Genomic DNA, 19,561 nt, shown 5'->3' with positions numbered 1-19,561 from the left:
CCTGCTCCTGCCAGACCCAAGGCCGAGACTTCATTTCCCTACTGCGCGGTGTGTGGCCCCACTGCGGGGGGAGCCCCCAGGTCAGGTCGCGAGCCGGCGACTCACTCTTGAGGTGCTCCCCAGCCCCAGACAGCAGGTAGTAGAAGATATGGAAGGTCCGCTCCTCCTTGGCCTGGCGGATGGCACGGGATTTCTCCAGGAGATCTGGGCGAGCATTAAGGACTCGTGCACGCGGGAGGGGAGGCAGAAGATGGACAAACAAAACCAAGGTGAACTACCTGGGCTCCATCCTTCCCAAGGTGTGGTCTCTGCAAACAGTGGCCCTCACACGTGTGAGTCTTGTCTGTTTAAAGGGCCCCCCTTCTCCGTGAACGGTGCTCCCAACACCTCACCGGCACAGGCTAACAGCGGGGAGAAACAAAGGAGCCTCCAGCCCAACCCCACCCTCTGGGGGCTCCTGGGCGACCTTCACGACTCCCAGCCCATTCGGGGCTGGACTTTCTCCCGCCCGCGAAGAAACACCCGAGCCCCGAGCTGAGTTCTCAAGGACCTTGTCCTGGACCTCTTCTGGGTACCAGAGATGAGGGGTCCTAACAGGCCAGAGAAGGGGAAATTGCTGGAATCAGGAAACAGCCTCTTCTCCCTCAAGGTCACTCCCCCAGACCCCGAACACCTATCACGAGGAACCCCAAGGATACAGGTCTCAATGTTGGCTCCGACGATGTAGCCGTTGACATCAAAGTTGATGCGGATGAACTTGCCCTAAGGAACGAGGGAAGAGAGATCAGCGGCAGAAAACTAAGGGACTGTGCCTGTGTCCTCAGCCAGGGCCCCGCAACGCCCCAATCACATGGGGACTCAGGACCCAGGAGAGCCACACCCGCCAAGCCTGGAGCCCCGACCCGCTCCGGCGCTGCCTGAGTTCCACCACGGATAACAGGGAGGCGGTTCTCTGGAAGTGCCCTGGCCCTGGGTTCTAACCGGCTTCTGGTTATAGCAGGACAGTCAGGGGACCGGAAGGGACTCCCCCCGCCGCCTGGCTGGCTTTGCCACCTGAGCTGACCCAACCCACTGCACAGACTGGCCCGGGAAGCACCACGTCCGATCCTTCCCCGAGTCTGGGACGCGAGCGCCCGCACTCACGAAGCGTGAGGAGTTGTCGTTCTTCACGGTCTTGGCGTTGCCGAAGGCCTCGAGGATGGGGTTGGCCTGCAGCAGCTGCCGCTCCAGCTCGCCCTGGAAAGGAACCCGAGGGGCGGTCAGGGCAGGGCAGCGGCGGGGGCGGCCAGGCTGCTCCGACGGATGGATGGCAGGCGGCAGCGCTGTGTCCACGCGCCCGACGCGCCGGGGATGGAGGGCTTCCAGATGGGCTCCGGCCACGCCAGCCTTGGCCTGGTCCCCGCACGTCTCCAGAGGGACCTTCTTGCCAGGTGTCTGGAAACCTGACTGGTTTGGACCTGCTTCCCTGGACTGACTGCCCAGCGGCCCTAGAAGGGAACGTGGCAGCTCACCCAGCCCTGGGGACCTGCAGCACCATGGCCCAGGTGCAGCCCGGAGGATGTGTTGGGAAGCAGCACATGAACCAAGAAGAGACACAGAGGCACCGATCCTTCTCTTAAGAGTCTCTGTCCCCACAGTCACCAGCCTCCCTCTGCCCCCTTTGCCTCTAACCCCCTCCTGAGAGCCTGCAAAAATCTTTTTTCCTTTTCACAGTACAAGGAGAGAGGGAACCGGATCCACCAAAGATACCGGCTCCTCTCATCTGTGTCCTCATGAACCCTGCATTTTCCCTGCTGGTTCCCTGTCCTGCCACCAAAGCGCCCCCATCCCCCGCCAACCCTGCTCCCAGCAGGTGGAACGTCTGAGCACAGGACCAACAAGGCCCACTCCGGCTGCTGGCCTGCTCGTGGATATCAGCCACAAACCCCACCTGCGGTCTCGTGATACTTGGGGGATGACGAAACGCACACCTGTTTGTGCCTTCTCATCCCTGGACCCTCGTGATCCTCAGGGCAGGGAACGAAGTAGCCTCATTTCACAGAACAGAACACTGAGGTTGGGGGGACAGGGGTGGGGGTGGCACGGTGATTTGCCTGAGGCCGTCCAGCCACCGACTAGCAAAGTAGGTAATGGAATTCTAGCCTCCAACCTCACACCCTCCTGTCTGTCTCTGCGCCCCTCCCCCCGGGACTCTACAGTGAGTGTCAGGTGAGCAGCCTTCAGAAGCAGCCACCGCCCCCCCATCACCACCCCCCCCAGCCCAGGTAATAACTAACACTGGCTGAGGAAAGCACGGCTCCTCTTCTTCTTAACACCTGGACGCCCTCCAGGGGACAGAGAACATCGCAAGGGCCAGGCGGGGTTTTATATTTATCAGCAAGGCTGGAGTCAAGCCAGGACTTTGTGGGAATAAATGCTGCCTGTTTGTGATGAAAGGGGAAACGAGGAGGAGCAGGGGCTCCCAAGAGGGCCGTGAACTACAGCCTCCCAGACTGTACAGCCTCCCAGACACACCTGCCGCAGGCGAGACGTGGCTGCAGATGCAGAGGCGGCTTCGGGGTCCAGCCAAGCCAACCAGAGACGGAAAGGAGCCCCCACCACTGGCTCTCCTCCTCCGCAGCCACCCCCAGCCAGAGCTCCTTCCAGAGCTGGGGAGTCATGTTTTCAGACCACACAGACTAAGTGGAAGAGGGTCAGGGGCCAGGGGTCAAATTCACACAGCACGCTCTACACGAATGCTTGGCACCAGCAGCTGCAGGGCACTGGGCCCCCACCGCCTCGAGGCAGCCCACGGAGCCAGATTTGGATGAGTGCTGCTCCCCCACCCACTAGAACGCCCTCTCAAAGCACAGGCCAGGCTGCCAGGCTGGCCGAGCCACTCCCGTCCCCGCAGACAGATGCCGGAGCCTGCCGCCTGCTCCAGCTTGGAGGCAAAGCGTAGGTCTCTGTTGGGGACACAGGCTGTTGCCACGGAACATGGGGCCACTGGGCCAACCCAGGAGTGACCACCTCGAATTCCTGAGCTAAGCTCCCTGCGTGTAGACAATGGTGATGGCTAACCTAGGGGTGTCTCGTCATTGATTCCTAAATGGGCTCAGAAGAGACCTTTATTTTTCAGTGAAACCCGCATCCTAGGAAATGATGCGATACTGTGGGCAGTGTACGCTCGTGAGGTTTGGAATCACCCAAGTGGTTTCTGAAGGGCTTCTCTGGGTGGTATTTCTGGCAGGGGGCTCCGACTAGTACATAAAAAACAGGGAGGAAGAGGAAGAGCCGTCAAACGTCACTGTTCAGACACCGGAAGTCCACCTGCAAAGTCCCTTCCCCAAGCTCTGCTCTGCCAGCCTGCAGTCTGGCCAAAGCCTGGCCCTGCCCACAAAGTGAGGTTTGAGATGTCCTGGTGGACGGTTTTGGGATGAGCCTCTGGGTCACTGCGGGGTGGGAGGTCCCCCAGAGTAGGTGGAGACAGGCCCAGAACACAAGGCCCACAACCAAGTTCAAGAGTGCCTCGGGACCCAGCTGTGTGTGGGAAACAACTGTACAGCTTCAGGCTGGGAAATCAAGCATACCAGTCAATGGCCTTTACAACTGGGGGCCTCAGCGGTCATGGGAAGCCAGAGGCAACCTATTCAATCAATCTAGTTGAACTTGGAGCTGGGAACAGGGTGCCCATCACACACAGCGCCCCGAGAAAGAGGCCGTGACAAATTTGCCTCCACTGTCACAGCCCCCACTTGCCATCCCGCCCAAATGCAGGGGCCTGCCTTGCCCTCTGCAGCTGGATCAGCCCCAGATGTGAGGCACGTGGGTCTACGCTCTGCTCTGTAACTGTGGGCCCATCTCCTGTCCCGCAGGGCAGGGACTCCGAGGTCACCCTCCAGAGATCCAGGCACACCCCAAACACGCAGTACATCGTTGGGAAATGGATCGTACTGCAAGTTCAGATATGGAAAAACCACAGTTAGAGAACTCCTCGCCTCAGAGCCCTGTTTTAAAAATAGGTCCCCTAAAAAGAATGGAAAACAGGGGAGGGGGTGAGCAAAAGAAAACTATTCATTTCTAAATATAACTCCTGACGCCCCTTGGAAAAAGATTCGGAATGTCTTGAGAAGTCTGGCACATGAAAAGTTACTTTTGGTCCGATTCCAGAAGCCCGCGCTCATTAGGACATTCTGCAGGACACACCCCAGATCCGCATGCAAAGAGACACACACCACTACTTACTTACACAAGCTGCGCAGGGTGCCCCGGCAAGGGGGGGCCACCCAGATGGTACAGCTCCCCCTGCCGGCGGGAGGGGACACCACTGGCACTTAGATGTCACAGGGAAGTTTAAGAGTGTGTGCTTGAGAGACAGACAAGAGAGCACCACACGGGCATGCGTAAAAGATGGACCCACCCCCACTCTGGGCACTGCTCCTGGGCACGGCGGCGGCGGCCAGCTCCGTTCCGTCCGGAACACTGAGCGTGGGGAGGTGGGGGGAGTCCGGGAGGGCATAGACGCCCCCTCCACTGCTCCTCGGTCAGGGTTCCGCATGGGGCCTCACTGCCATCGTGCTCAGGGGCACCCTGGGCCTGGCCGGAGCCTTGGAGAAGAGCGAGGTGGCGAGGCCTGTCCCCCATTCTGCAGGAGCTGTCATCTCAAGAGTGCACGCAAGGTCACCACGTGTCACACCCCAGCCCCTCCTCCCAGGACAGTCAGTGAGCCGAGCCTACGAGAAGAGGTCTAGCCGCAGAGAGTGACAACGGTGTGGAGTGAAAAGCTGCTCAGGGAAAAAAAAAACTCGTAATTCCAGGGCACACGATGGGCAGAACAGGCATTCCTGGTGCAGAACGTGCAGTAAACGTGCAGCTCACCTAGCGAGGGCACTTCTGGGTTCGACCACAATCCACCAAAGAGGGAGAGGGGAGAAAAAGGGAAGTGAGACGACTTTCCAGCTGCCCTTTCGCTCTTCGCTGGGGGCCGTCCACCCAGAGGCATTTCGACAGCGGGGAACACAGGCAGGGGTTCCCTGCAGGCCTGCCCGGGGTCCTTCAAGTCTCCAGCAACTGGAGAACCAGGTGTGGGAACCTCTCCTCCGACCTCAGAGCTGGAGGCCACACAGCATGAGCTGCAGGCCTCGGGCGGTCTCTGGTTTCCAGAGCAGCTCAGACAGTTAGGAGGTCAAGGACGGCCAAGGGAAGGGGGCCCGGCCTCTGCTTCGCTCCCCAAGACACTCTCCTTTAAGCCAAACCATGAACCATCACGTGCTCTTCCTGGGGAAGCGCAGGTGCTTCCGGGGGAGGAAGGCCTGCACTCACCTGGTCCTTCTTGCTCTTGTGTGAAGAGGCCACGTGAGCCAGGTACTGAATGACTTTCTTGGTGTTCTCGGTCTTGCCGGCTCCAGACTCACCCCTGCCGAGAGAGCCCAGGACGCGCTCAGGGGAGTGGAGGCCCATCCCGGGAGCCTGCCCCCCACCCCGCCCCAGCGCAAGCTCTGCGGTCTACCACCCTGTTGGGTGCCAACGAGGGACCTGACATCCAGTGGCAGGAAAGGGGACGGGAGAACCAACGCTAAGCTCTGGAATCCTCGCTCAGGCCATTTCCCATGGCCCTGGGGAGGCCCGATGAAAGTTCACTTCTGTCCACTGGCTGCCCTGGTCACTCGGCAGCTTTGCTTCCACATGTCTCAGGAATCAGTTCTAGGCAGCTGTTGATTCAGGGGTCAAAGGCGCTTATACGTGTTCCTTTGAAACTTCACTTGAAGGAATGGTCTGTGCTATTCCTTGTTAGGTTCAGAGGACGGAGATGAAGCCCAGGTAAAGAAAGCTGGGGTTCAGAGCCAGAAGGGATGCGTTCTGGGGCCAATCAGCTCCCAAGCGTGCCCTTGGGGGGGCTGGGACCCTTGCTGTTCCTCTGCTATAAACCCCACCGCCCTCTTTGAGGAAAGGACATTAAACCCACGCCCCTGAAATAAAGCTCATCGGCGCTGTGGGACACTGGATAGCAAGCACAGGCCTGTCCCTTGGGGAAGGGGCAGGGGCTTGAATTGAGAAGGGACCTCATCGATTGAGGGTTTGGGGGGAGGTCTTAAGATTAACAACAGGTCAGGGCGACACAGGCCCCACCATCCGGACAGAGACACTTACGTGCACAAAATGGACTGGTCCTCTCGGTCTGAAAAGCAAAGGAAGACATCGATCGGGTTAACCTCCAGCAGACCTGAACGCCTCCCTGCCCCCGGCTTCTGGAGCGCTGCCCATGGCCCTGCCCACTGCCCAGGAGCGGAAAAGCCTCAGATACTGGCCTTGCGGGGGCGGGGGACCCTCCGTGTCACCGACACATGCTGACCCTATGCCTCACTGGGAGGAGGGGCATTCCTGGGTGGCAGTGACACTGGGCAGCCGCTCCCTCCTCCAGGAGCTCAGCAGCGCCCGCCCTGCTGCCCACCCCACCCCATGACACAGAAATAGTGCTGTCTCCACCTCCGAGAAAACTAATCTCTGGAAAGCTCCCCTGAAAGTCTACTGAGTGCTAAGGTGGGGCCTGCCCTCTGGGTGTGTTTTTTTGTTTGTTTGTTTGTTTGTTTTTGGCTGTGCCCACAGCATACAAAAATCCTTGGGCCGGGAACTGAACCCGAGCCATGGCTGTGACAAGCCCACATCCTTAACCAGTAGGCCACCAGGGAACTCTGCCCTCTGTGTTTCTAAGTGGGGGTCGAGGCTGTCAGAAACAAGGCCTATGGTTGGTGTTTTATATATTTTTGCTTTTTTTCTTTTTATAGCCCACACCTGCAGCATATGAAGTTCCCAGGCCAGGAGTCGAATCAGAGCTGCAGCCACCAGCTTATGCCACAGCCGAGGCAATGCTGGATCTGAGCCGCATCTGTGACCTATGCTGCAACTTGCAGCAATGCTGGATCCTTTAACCTACTGAGCGAGGCCAGGGATCGAACCTGCATCCTCACAAAGACAACATCGGGTCCTTAACCTGTTGAGCCACAACGAGAACTCCCTGTGGCTGGTGTTTTACACACTCTTCCGATCCAGGTATGACACTGGCTGAGCGGTGGGTCGGGGCTGGCTGTGCAGTGGGACAGCCCTGGGGGAAGGCATGGCCTTCCCGGAGCCCCAGCCTCCTCCTGTGATGCAGGATGACAATCTAAGTGAACAGCACATGCGTGACAGCACCAGGGCGGTGCCCAGCATGGGGAAAACACTCAGTGAAGTCAGTCTGGAGGCAGCTTGGGAAGAACCAAAGTACAGCAGAACCAGCTCTGACCAATTTCTAGGGCAACCGGGGTCTCCAGGCCTTGGGGTCCGGAACGTTCGGCAACACTCCCAGCTCTGTAAACCCCGCAGCCAATAAGGATGGGAACAGTGCCCTCCCCTTGGGGTGCAGGAGGAAGAGGGATGCCCAGCTCTGAGAGCTACGTTCGACCAAAATGCTTTAAGATATTCGGGCTGACCTGGCTCAAGACTGAGTGTGTGATTTCAAGCAACCGCTGACAATACAAACTCATCCTTTCCCTTCTCATCCCATCACATGGAACAACCCCTGCCTCCCTGAGGTCAAATCAACCTGAATCCGGGACCAGACGACTTCCTAGTATCTGGCTGCAGTGAGCTAGTAGATTTCCAAGTCTCGGTTTCCTTATTCATAAAGTAAACATGCTACTAACTGGCCAGCGGGATTAGTTTGAAAGACAGAACAGGAGACGGACTCAGCCTGGTACCCTGTAAAGACCGTGAATGCCGCAGGGGGCTGCTAGTCACTATTCCCCATCGTGGGGTGGCTGTGATGGGTGGCGGTGGCCGGGGCAGCAGGAGAACTGGTTGAGAAGTCACAGGGTTCTAGCAGTTGTTAGGAGCCTCGGTGCTTGGTAGAAACTGCGGTCGGCTACCTGGAAGGACCCCTCACCGGCTTGACTGCCCAGCCAGGCCCTGCAGGACGCGGCCTCGGGAGGGTGACTCGGGGCTTCCTGTGTGTTACAGCCACGGGAGATGGATTTCGCTGTTTGGTACCAGCAGGCGCCTCGCAGCAAGGCCACCTGCCTCAGCGAGGGGAGCCTCCGGCGCCTGATCCTGGCAGCCCACAGGGCTGGCCATCCACGACCACTCTTCTCCCGTCTGAGGGTCACTCGGGAGGGAAGGAGGGAGCCCAGCCAGGAAGAAGCCAAAGGAACCTTGTGTCCAATACAAGCCGAAGCCGCCCCCTCCCTCCTCTGCAGCCCTCCCTCCAGGCCCCTAGAAATATCAACACGGTGGAGGTGCAGAGGGAACCCGGCCACTCACACAGCACCCCGCCCCTGACGGCTCCCCACTGGGCAACAGCTCAGAGCAGGCCTGGGAGGGGTGACCTTGCTCCCCCCAACTCGACTTTCCCACAGGACAGAGCCCTTCAAAGCTGCACTGCAAGGGCTGAGACAGACCCAGTCTCGATAAGGCAGCAGGGAAGGCTGGGGCAGGGGGAGCCTAAAGGCCAGGGAAGCCACAGCTGCCTCCAGCACCCGCCCCGGTAAGGGTCTGGAGCAAACACAGCTGTGATCCGGGCCCAGCCTCCCCAGCTGCAGCCCGGGCGGGGGCCCAGCTGCAGGCATGTTCGGTCACCGCCCCGCGAGTGGGCAAGAATGTACCTGCGCGTGGCGGCAAGTTGGGAGGTGGCGGTGGCTGACACTACCATAAAAGGAAACATTCCCATCCCTTCCAGAAGGAACTGTTTTCCCAGGGCTGTCCAGGCCTGGTCCCTGGGATGGCTGGAATTCCTCTAATTGTGTGAGGAGGAGCCAGATGCTGAGCTGCTGAACAACAGGAAACAGAGCCCCCGAACACACACATGTGGGCACACACACAGACCCCCACGCACGCACAGGGACGTGGACAAGCTGCTCATGGACACATGTGTGCAGAGACACAAGGACCCAGGCATTTCTGGGCATGAGTAGACATGTATGCACACACACGCACACGTATACACACCCACACACACACTGGGTGCACAAGTGCATGTATGCAGAGATGCACACGCACAGACACTCAGTCACAGGCCTGCACATGTTTCTAATCCCAGCTCCAGATCCAAACTCATTATGTAACCTCCACCTACCCTATCATCTCCATCTCTTCCTCCCCTTTGACCTTTCACCTCCAATTCCTGAAGCCAAGATACCACCATCGACACGGCCTAAAAGGAAACACTCCGATCCTTGTAATTTACACTTAAAACTTTAATTTGCTTTGCCAGAACATTCATTTGGGCAAATGCTTTTATAGAGGAAAACTGATGGAAGGCCTTTCTGATTTCTTTACCTCTTGCCTCAAATCCACCTGCCCGCCATGAATGATATGGAGGCCCCCAGAGTCTGTCTTTGCAGGTCTTACAGCAGGTTTGGGTCTGTTATCTTAGGAGGTGGATGAGGCAGGCACCGCCCCTGTTCCGCACAAGCCGAGAAGCATCTCCTCTGGGTAGAGGGGTGGATGGAATTGACAGCAGCCAGCCTGCTCTCTGCCTGACTCAGTTTACTACGTCATAGCCCTGGTGCATCCCAGCAGGACCCTCCCAAACACTCCCTCCAGAAGCCCTTCCCTCACGGTGGTCTCACAGGACAGGGACCCTCGAGAGTCCAGGCCACTCCACTGTTTGCCTGAGTCCTGATTTGGACCTAGATGGACTGAAGGCTTATTTGCACATACCCTTTCTTCCTCCAAACTGGAGGAGACAGACAGGCCGACAGGAACCCAACAGCCCAGAAGCAGGGGCGTGCATCCACCAGAGACCACCCTGCTCTGGGGAACAGGCGCCCCACCTGACTCCTCCCTCCTGCCCTGGTCCTGACGCGGCTGGGATGGCGAACGAGACAGGGTTACAAGAAAAGACAGGGTTACGAATCTCTGCAGAGGTTTTCAACTCTTTTAAAAGCAGCAGCAGCCCTTCCTCAGATAAAATCTTCCTGAATCCCCAACAGGAAGAGCAGGAGATTAAAAACCAGAGCTGCCAGGGCAGGGGAGCCAAGGTTCCAAGGGGCACACTTTACAGCCAGCAGCCCACGTGTCTAAGCTGCTGCAGAGAGAAGAAAGCCACTGGCTACGTGCTCCAGAGCCCTGGGTACCAGGGTCCCCACTCTGCACGTCCCCTCCGGATGCCTGGCCCCCTGGCCTCTGGGGAAGGGGGCAGGGGGCTCCCCCCCTCCCCCGAGAACTGAAGCCTGAGGCATACAGCGCAGGTGCTCAGAAACTGTCCTCGACGACCCGAGCCCTTGCCAGCTCTCCCGCTGTGGGGCCTCCTCAGATCAACAATGAGAAAGGCTTTAAATTACACATTCGGCACCGAGGCCAATCCCCCCACCACCACCCTGATTTTATTTTAAGCCCCAAATGCTCCAGGCCTTTCAGAACCAATGTCGGCCTGGAAGCCCAGGCAGCGCAGGTGGGCAGAGGGGAGCCCTGACCGCAGGTGTTTCGGCCCAGTTAGAGGCTGGCACTAGGGGCCTTCTTGCTCACTTCCTCTGTGAGAGGAGCTGCCGATTCTTGTCCATAAAAGGCCACGAGGCTCACGCCACCGCTGCAATGTGACATCAGCCCCGACAGGAAGTACAGAAGGAAGGGAACAAGCCTGGTTCACCAACGACCGCCGCCCGGGACTGACTCACCGGGAGCTCGCTGGGAGAAGGCCCGGCGGGCTTCCGGCGGGGCTGCTCTGGGGCCACCTGCAAGAGAGCCCTGCCCATGGGACCCATCTGCAGGTCACCCAGGTTGCCTGAGCACTGACCGAGTCATGGATGTGAGCCAGGAGAAAATGAAAGCAAAGGGCACTTTCAGGCTGGACGACACGCCTGCGTGGGGTGACAGGGACAGCGTGACCCAGGACAAACAGGCTGGAGTCTTTCCACCACCCAGGGGACCGTCTTTCACAGAAACTGCACAGCAGACCCCTGGCTGCACAGCGCCTGCTCCGTGCAAACTGCTGGGACAAACGCCTGGACGGCAGAGTCACCTCTCCTGAAACCCTCTCGGGGACGGCACCACGGTCTCCACGGGCCAAAATGCAAAGCGCTGCAGCAAGTGTAGAACCCACGGGAGAGACTTGTGGGTCTGAGCTCGGAATCTGGGAGCTGGGAAGGCTCTAGAAAACATGTGGCCCAATCACCTGCATCCAGAGCGCAGGACCCCCAGCCCCAAGAAACCCCACGACTTGGTCAAAGTCATGTAAGCTAGGCCACACATTCAGGCCTCTAGATGCCGAGGTCCTCCCCACGGGGTCCACACAGGGTAGGGCACTCAGTGCCATCAGCCGTCTCGCCTCTGCGCTGCACGGAAAGGGCCATCCCCACTCATGAATTGTTGCGTGGGCCTTGCAAGCTGCCTGCTACTTTCTCCAAAGCCAGCCCAACTCACAAGCTAGGGTTCCAAGTGCCAGGGAAGCAAACGGAGAGGTGAGTAAAAGCAGGTGCAAAATAATGCTGCCCACTGGCAGAGGCCACAGGCGGATGCTGGCCTCGTGTTACAGCGGCCGACCTGTCTGCCTGCCTGCCCTGCAGGCAGCCAGCAGGGAGAAAGCACACGGCCTGGTCATCAGCAGTGTTCTCTCCAGGCGCAAAGGTGGGCCCAGACCGAGCAGACGCTCCATCAGCAGCTCTCCACGCCAGAAGCCACTGGCCCCGCCCTGTGCCTCCACCCACACGCTCCCCCAGGTAAAGTCCCTTGTCTGAACCTGGCAGAGGAGGCCCAAGCCCCCCGTTACGGGAGGCAGCATTCCCCCAGCAGCACCCCTGACAATTAGAAAGAAGCCCAAGAGACCGCTCCCTCATTGTGTAACAGGGCAAGCGAGGCCCCTCTCCACCCCCAGCACTCAGGCAAACCTGCCCAAACCAATGCTGGCTGTTCATCCACCTTCCCCGTGGGCGTGGACAGGAGCAAGAGCTTCTCCACGTGGGTTGCTGAGGCAGCTCTCGTGGGTCTGGCAGGATGGAGGGAGATTCAAAACCACATGCGTGTGTAGACAGTGGAGGGTCCTGATGACCCCTGAGGCCAGTTTTGCCCTGCTCTGAAACAAGCCCCTGGGGGAGAAGAAAGCCAGGCAGGAGGAGGCCAGGGCTGAGTCCCGATCTGAGAGCACTAAGCCCCGAGCCACAGCTCTGCAGAGGGCTGGGCTCTCGGGGAAGGACAGGCTCAAGGACGATGGGACACAAACAGGGACTGAGATGGACACCGGCATGCAAAGCTCATAACAAACTCGGCTCCAAATCAGAGTACAAACAGCCCTCCAAGGAGCACAGAGGGCTCTGGGGATGTGCCATGGATGGGCTTAGCCAAACTCCAAGAACCCGGAACACCAGTGCTAGCAGGTGGACGGGCAGATGTTCTCCGCAGAAGCCAGTGGCTCTGGTCGCCTCGAGAAGGGCAATCACATGAAACAAGAGGGGTGCTGGTGACTGCTAAGCCAGGATTTGCTGCTGGACCTTGGCGTCTGTCCTTGGCTTTCAGCTTAGGCTCTGCCCTACTGTGTTTTGAGGTCCAACTCATGTTGGAGAGCCCAGCTCTTCATGAAGAGTCACAAAGTTCTGGGAGGTCCCGTCGTGGCGCAGTGGTTGACGAATCCAACCAGGAACCATGAGGTTGCGGGTTCGATCCCTGGCTTCGCTCAGTGAGTTAAGAATCCGGCGTTGCTGTGAGCTGTGGTGTAGGTTGCAGACACGGCTCAGATCTCGTGTCGCTGTGGCTCTGGTGTAGGCCAGCGGCTACAGCTCCAATTGGACCCCTAGGCTGGGAACCTCCATATACCGTGAGTGTGGCCCTATAGAGCAAAAAAAAAAAAAAAAAAATAGTCACAAAGTCCAGTTGGAAAAGGCACCCCAAGCCCCAACAGCAGAGTCTGTTTGCCAGAAGAACAGCTGGGTCCTCAGAGTTTATTACAAAGGTCAACACTGGACCATTAGCCTCGGTCAGAACTAAAGGAACTCCACAGAAGCCACTTCGGTTTTTCCGACTTTTACGCCTGTAGACTCTCAGCTCTCTTTCTTCAATTTTAGGGAATTTGTTTTGCTCGCTTCTGATAGCTTAATTCTAGCAATCAGGCAGGGGAAGGAAAGCAACCCTTTTCCCCAAAGGCATCAACGTTCAGCCCTGACAGACCAGGACACGCTCTTCGGGAGTCTCAAGGCCAGAACTTGAGAAAACAGGAAAAACAAGCTGGGAGGTAGCGTCCAGGGAGGTTAAAAGCACAAGCAGCTCAGCCATTAGAGACTCTGCAGGAGGGTTTGTGTCGTCTGTTTGGTGGTGTGTGTGCAGTAACAGAGATCTTGGGCCCAGTTTTCGAGCCCCCACCCCACCCCCCCCACCACCAAAGTTTCAGGTTCCAAGAGGGCACATCTTTCTTCTCTCCCACCTCTGCGAGCTCAGAGCAAAGCAGAGCAGGCCGATTGGGTTGGATTAAAAGCAAAACAAAGCAGCCAAAAGCTGAATCCTTGAAAAGGACCCATCAACCACAGATTCCTCTTCTAGAAAGAACATTTTATAGAAGTGAGACTGACAGGCGTGACCACAGTTGTAATTAAGCAGCATCCTGCCAGGGCCCCACTTTCCTCCTGGCGGGGGGGGGGGCTGACCGAGCAGTCTCCTTGCCTGGCCCTCCGTGTTCGGGCAGAGGGGCCAGGGCCGCCTGTCATAGCGCACGCTGGGGACCCACCGGTACGTCGACTGAGGATGACTCCACCTCTGAGGTGCAGACATTCTTGGGAAGCCCCCAAGCCCACAGGGAACCCAAGGCCTCGCGCTGCCAGCTCCGGCCCATGGACCAGATCAGACAAGCTGGAGGTCACCTCTGCCAGCGCACGCCTATGTGTCCCACGGTCACTGCAGGGAAGGCAGCTTCGGCAAGCCACTTCCTATGTGGGCTGGTCCCCTGAGCCTGGACTCTGGGAGGGAGCTCACCAAGGAGATGAAGCAGCCTCGGAGTGGGTATTTGGTTACCACCTTCATCCAGCAAGAGGGAGCACAGGTGGAAGGGAAATGCCACGTGCAGCCGCAGGGAAGGCAGGGACCGTTCACCCAAGACACCGCATCTCCAGGCTCCCCCCGCTACCTTCCAGAGGCACCTGAGGCCAGCACCGTACACACGGCACCTTGTCTGGTCCTTCCAATAACCCCGCCAGGTACGTGTATCAAGTCAAAAGGCAGATGAGAAAATGAAGGCCCCAAGTGGACACGGTCGGTCAGGACGGGAAAGAGCCAGACTCTGGCTGGTCCAAACCCCATGCTGTCTTCCACCCCCTTGTAGCTCACAAGGCAAGCTTCTCCCTCCAGGTAAGGCCGAGAGAGGCCCGGCACGGCCTCCTCCTGTTGACCGGCTCCAGAAGCGCGGCATCGCTTGTCCAGCAGCCCTCAAGCTGGGTGGGCCCCCGTGCCCTGGGCGCTCACTCTCCTGCCCGGGGGGGGGCCTGCCTGCCTCCGAGGCCCCCACCCCCGCAGGGCGACTTCCAGCTGGCAGGGGTGATAAAGCGCAGCCCTCGGGGAGAGCCACCGCCTCGGGGGCACAGGCGCTGGGCGGCTCTGGACCTCCCCGCACACAGCGGGGCCTTTGTGTGCTGCCACTGGCAGGGCCCTCTGGCAGGGCCCGAGCCTCCTGGCTGGCACATTCCTGCCTAAGTGGAGTCATCACATCTGCGGCTTCCTCGGCAGCCTGTCCTGGTGAGTCTGCTCGAAGTCACGGTTTACTGGGCCCTCAAAGCATTTCCAGCGCCTCCTCAACGCGGCGACCTTTCCTCCCAGAGACCTTGGAGGGCCGACGGGTCCACGGGAGCCACAGGTGAGGCGGGGAGAATGCGGAGGGAGGCGAGAGGACCCCAACCCACCGGCCAGGCAGGAACATCCTGCCGAACACCAGCCACAGAGGAGGATGGGCACCAGGACAGGAATCGGGGGTCTGGTTTCCGGGGCTGGCTCTCTGGGGGCCTTCGGACAAGTGAGTACATGTTTCTGGGCCTGTCCCTTTACCTGTGAGGTCGCAGGATCATACTCAGATGTGAGGAAAATGCTCAAATTCTACCTTGTTCACCCAAAAAGGTTAACCAGCCCCTGAGTGGCAGGTGGACACTCACTGGGCACTTGGTGACCCAACACTCCTGGGGCAGCTTCCGCTGAGAAGCTGAGGTGGGAGCAGCACAGAGCAAAGGGTTAAATAGTTCTTGGATGACTTTAGGTCTGGAAGGAAAGCAGGCCCTGCCGCCACTCCCCCAGAAATGCTGGGGGCTCATTAAAATACCATAAAGTCACTGGAAGTGAACTGAGCCTGGCGGTCTAACTAATTAACATGGAAGAGGGGTTTCTGCCCTCTTTCTGAGAAGATAACTGGGCTCGGATTGTTTGTAACCTGCTGATGCTCCTATAAAAGCACACACTCTCACCCACCAAGGGAGACCCTGGGGCTGGGCCCCAGAGGAAGCCAGGAGCGCCCTTACCCCACCCCTGCAGCCTCTGCTGAATCCCCAGGCGGCCCTTGGAACCCTGACCCCTCAGGGCTGACGTCTGCCTCTTGCTGTCTCTCGTCCTTGCCGTCTCAGACGGTTCAAAGGCTCCGGTGTCTGACAGATCCCGAGCAACGGTTCCGCCCCCGGGCAGGAAGACCCAGCAAAGCCAGGGATGAAAATTAACCTAACGGGAAGCCAGAGTTGGGAGGGTGAACCTACCAGGTCACTGCAACTTTAATTAAACCCGAGGCTGAGGATTAAAACAAACACAACTGTGCCGCATGTCTGGGCTGGGCTGTAACCACTTATTGACACGGACCTGCCAGCCTTTCCGCAGCAACCGACCTGGACGGAGCCTCTCTGACCAGCCCGGGCCGCAGCGGCCTCACCTTCCCCTGAACTCCCAAGACACCCAACACCTGCTGTGGTCAGGTTGGCACTAGGTGGAGGTGGCAACTTGTCCTGTTACACAGCTACAGCCACAGGTCTCTGTGTACAAACACGTCTGTCCCTCCACCTGGACTGCCAGCGCCTCCAGCGCCAGGATCATGTACTGCACCTCTTAGTGTTCTGGCACGTTCCATCTGCCATCTCCACGGCCCCATCGAGGGTGCCATAAGCTGCCATGTCCTATCCTGTGCCCATGGCAGACAGCGCTAATCTATTCCAGCATTCCTGGGCATTGAGTCCTGGTTCTCTGCCAACACAGGGCCAGGCAAGCCACTACTGATCAATGGGAGCTGACGCTTAGAATAAAACCAACCGGCAATGCTTAGTCCAGCGGTTCTGAAGCGAGGGCAATTTTGCCCCCCAAGGAACACTTGGCAGCAATGTCTGGGGGCATTTTTGGCAGTCGCAACTGGCGACGGAGGGTCCTAGTGGTGTCTAGTGGGTAGAGACCAGGAAGCTAAGCATCCCATAATGCTCGGGACAGGCCCCCAACAACAGAGAATTATCCACCCCAAATGTCGACGGTGCCAAGTGTGAGAAACCCTGGCTTAGCCTGGCAAATAAGCAGAGTAACCATATAACTTATCTTCCAAACTGGGGTGTTTGTGAAAGTGAGAGAGGGCATGGCCAATAGTAACTGCAGGACAGCAGGCATGAATCAGGACCTACAGGCAAACCAGAACATCTAGGAGCTGAAAGACAGAGGGCAGTCCGAGGAGAAGTCAAAGAGCTCATCTCATATAAGCATAAGGCCACCAACTACCCTATTTGGCAGCATAAACGCTAGTCTGTCATAAGCCACAGCCAGCTCAGGGAGGAAATCTCTTTCTAGTTCTTGTTTAAAGAAAAAGCAGAAAAGGAACTGTCTGGCCGCACCTTTTAGCATGTGAGTGGTAACGGACAGGCCTGAGTTCCCCCAAAGCCAGAGGGGCAGCGTGTGCTGATAAGACACGCTCTCCAAGAGCAGTGTCGATTCTAACAGCCTGCGGACCCCAAGGCTCCACTGTCCATACCTGGCTTAGAGCAGCCCCAAAGGCTCCTCTTGGGAACTTAATCTTTACTGGTGAACCACTGTGTCCTAACAGGGGCCACTTCTGTTCATTAAGGAGGAATCCCTGTCCCCAGATCAAGAAATCTGCTGCTAATGGCTTTGCCAGCGGAATGCGTGCAACACAAGAGAACCTGGAAAGGTCCCCAGTCAACCTGGGGGCTGAAGAACTGCAGTCAGTCCAATCTGAAGCAGAGTAGGTGAAAACTCAGATTGAGGGTTAGAAAGAATGCGGATCCAGCACCTACAGACTGTTAAATGGAAGCCCCAAGACCTCAGATTCCCAGGGCCTGCACATGAGCATCCCATTCCTGGTCTCCAGGTGATGCAAACACCCACCCACTTACCCTCCTAACTTGAGACAGCCCACGTTCCTCTCAAGGCCATTCCATGTACAGCCAAGACCCCCTAATCAATGCCAAAGAAAGCTCCAGCCCTCTGCAAATTCCTTTTTGTCCCCTCAATTGTCTCCAAGCTACAGAGCTGATTCCTACCCCTCCAAATTCCTTAAGGTTTGGGCAAATAAAAATTGGGCGTATCTTTTTGGGAAGGGGTCTTGTAGGTTGGCAGAAAACAGGCTGGCAGCCCAGTTCCAAAGGCTCCATGTCCTGGTGCCATGCTGTACATCACTGTGGCTTGCCTAGAGATGAAAAAGCCCACTTGCTAGAAAACCCTTTGAGTCCAAGATTCAAGCGCAGGAACATACCCTAACTCAGCAGTGCGGTGCTCATACTTCCTACATGAGGCCCATTACAAGGGCAGGGAGAAAACTGACTCATCATCTCTAGAGGCAGACTCAGGCTCTTCCGGAATCCCACAGAAAGTTCTTCCACCAGACGGTTCTGGTTCTAGTTAGCATTCTGCAACAGACATCCTCTTTTAAAACTAAGGGGCTGGCTTCCTCTAGGAATTTTGATAGACGTGAACATGAGCCAAAGGGTAAGCCAAACCTGTGCATCCAACACAATTCACCCAGCTTGGCAAGGAGCACCTTCCACAGCACGACGTGGATGGTACAAGGCAGACCTGCATGTTGCCACTTTAAACCACTAAACCAGGGACAAAGCTGTTAACACAAGACTCACTACCACTGCCTAGATTGACTTTTCACAAAGTTTAAAGAAAAAAATACATATATATGCCCATGTAATAGGACATGAAAAACCACTATCAATACAAGATATGAGAACACAGCCCTATGCCAGGTAGCTGGCTAAGCTCTGAGAATACAAAGGCAACATGCGCCCAGCCTACACCTAAGTCCAAGTGTTACCAAGGGCTTTGATGCCAATCCAGCCCAGACATCCTCCCTGGCTTCAGCTATGTCTTGAACAAGAGTAGAGACTTGCCAGCTATTACAGGGCACATGAGCCAGACATGGCGGTTTGAAGCAGAAAGGCCTACTGGAGAAATGCAAGGCGTTCCAGGCAGTCAGGAAGGTAGAGAGGAAGGCAGCAGGCCAGGTGTGAAGGGTACCATATGCTGCTGGAGGGCTTGAGGATTATCTTTGGGGCCACGAGGGGACTTTCCAAGCCTTTTCCAGAAGGTTTCAAACAGGGAGTTTGAAACGCAACTCTCTGATGGAACCAGGGCTCTATGAAGAGCAAAAGTTAAGAGGTCAGAGGACTAGCACAAGCAAAAAATTATAGAGACCTGAACTAAGGCCAGGGCCATGGAGATAAGAGGGGAAGGGAGGTCGGAAATGCTGGAAGAGATAAAATCTGAAGAGAGTGCTGGTGGCTCTGGACAAAGGGCTGAGGAAGAGAGAAGAGAGCGCAAGACAAGCCAGGTTCCAGGCCAGGGGGACTGGGTGGATGGAGAAATGGTGCTGGGAGCACGTGGCTGGCAGTGATCAAACAGAGCCAGGCCTCCGCTGGAAAGTGACAGTGAAGCCACTGGAGTGGATGGGGCCACTGTCCAGAGACGAGAGCTTAAGGAGCCCCTGGCATAACAGGAGAGAAGCGTGCAGAATGGGGAAAGCAAAGATCAGGGGAACCAGGAAGGGAAGGGCTTTCAAAGGGAAGTGGTGAAGACCGTGCAACCCTGGGAGAGGTTAGTTAAGATAAGCTCGAAGCTCCACAGAAAGGCAGGCGACCTTTGTCAGACAGTCTGGAGAGGCGGCGGGGCCAGAAGTGTAGAGCCAGGGGTGTGGCTGAGATGTGTTGAAAGACGGTAGCAGGGAGAGCAGACACAACCCACAGAGGGGCCCGGAACCCAGGAGGGACTTTGTGGCTGGTTTTTTTGTAAACGATGTGAAGACGGAAGCAAGTTTCCAGACGGTGGAGGAGGAGGAAGAGGTGAAAATCAGGGAGGAAAGGAAGTAACTGGTAGAAGAAGAGGACTGGAAGTGAGAGGATGGAGAGAGGGGCTCTTGACAAGTATGAAAAATTGGGAAAATAACTAGGAAAAGAACTTTCAAAGCTTCGGGAACATTCTATCAACATACAAACATCTCCTTTGAGAGCCACTAGCCTCAGCTCTCACACAGTGCCTTACAGACCTCCCCGGCGCACGGCCCCATCACCACACCATCAAGGCTGATCCAGCCACAAGATCACCATGACGGTGAATGCGAATGAGCACCTGAGAAGGTGTGGACAAGGCTGCAGGGGCGGGGGGG

At 57.3% G+C, this 19,561-nt stretch overlaps 1 protein-coding gene across 2 annotated transcripts in view; it reads right to left on the bottom strand.

Annotated features, from left to right (window-relative positions):
• The window catches only part of MYH9 (myosin heavy chain 9), a 90,282-nt gene that overhangs the window by 33,650 nt on the left and 37,071 nt on the right, over positions 1 to 19,561 (bottom strand). For both annotated transcript variants that reach the window (XM_047786380.1, XM_047786381.1), the window contains exons 4-8: positions 6,130 to 6,157; positions 5,302 to 5,395; positions 1,144 to 1,236; positions 699 to 762; positions 106 to 204 (exon numbers count right to left, since the gene is read on the bottom strand). In XM_047786380.1, the coding sequence (XP_047642336.1) occupies positions 106 to 204; positions 699 to 762; positions 1,144 to 1,236; positions 5,302 to 5,395; positions 6,130 to 6,157 (378 nt within the window). The remainder of the gene's footprint in view (positions 1 to 105; positions 205 to 698; positions 763 to 1,143; positions 1,237 to 5,301; positions 5,396 to 6,129; positions 6,158 to 19,561) is intronic.

This window comes from Phacochoerus africanus, chromosome 7 (genome assembly GCF_016906955.1).
Source record: "Phacochoerus africanus isolate WHEZ1 chromosome 7, ROS_Pafr_v1, whole genome shotgun sequence".
NCBI lineage: Eukaryota > Metazoa > Chordata > Mammalia > Artiodactyla > Suidae > Phacochoerus > Phacochoerus africanus.
Note: the sequence above shows the minus strand (reverse complement) of the source record. Positions and strands in the feature narration are given on the sequence as shown.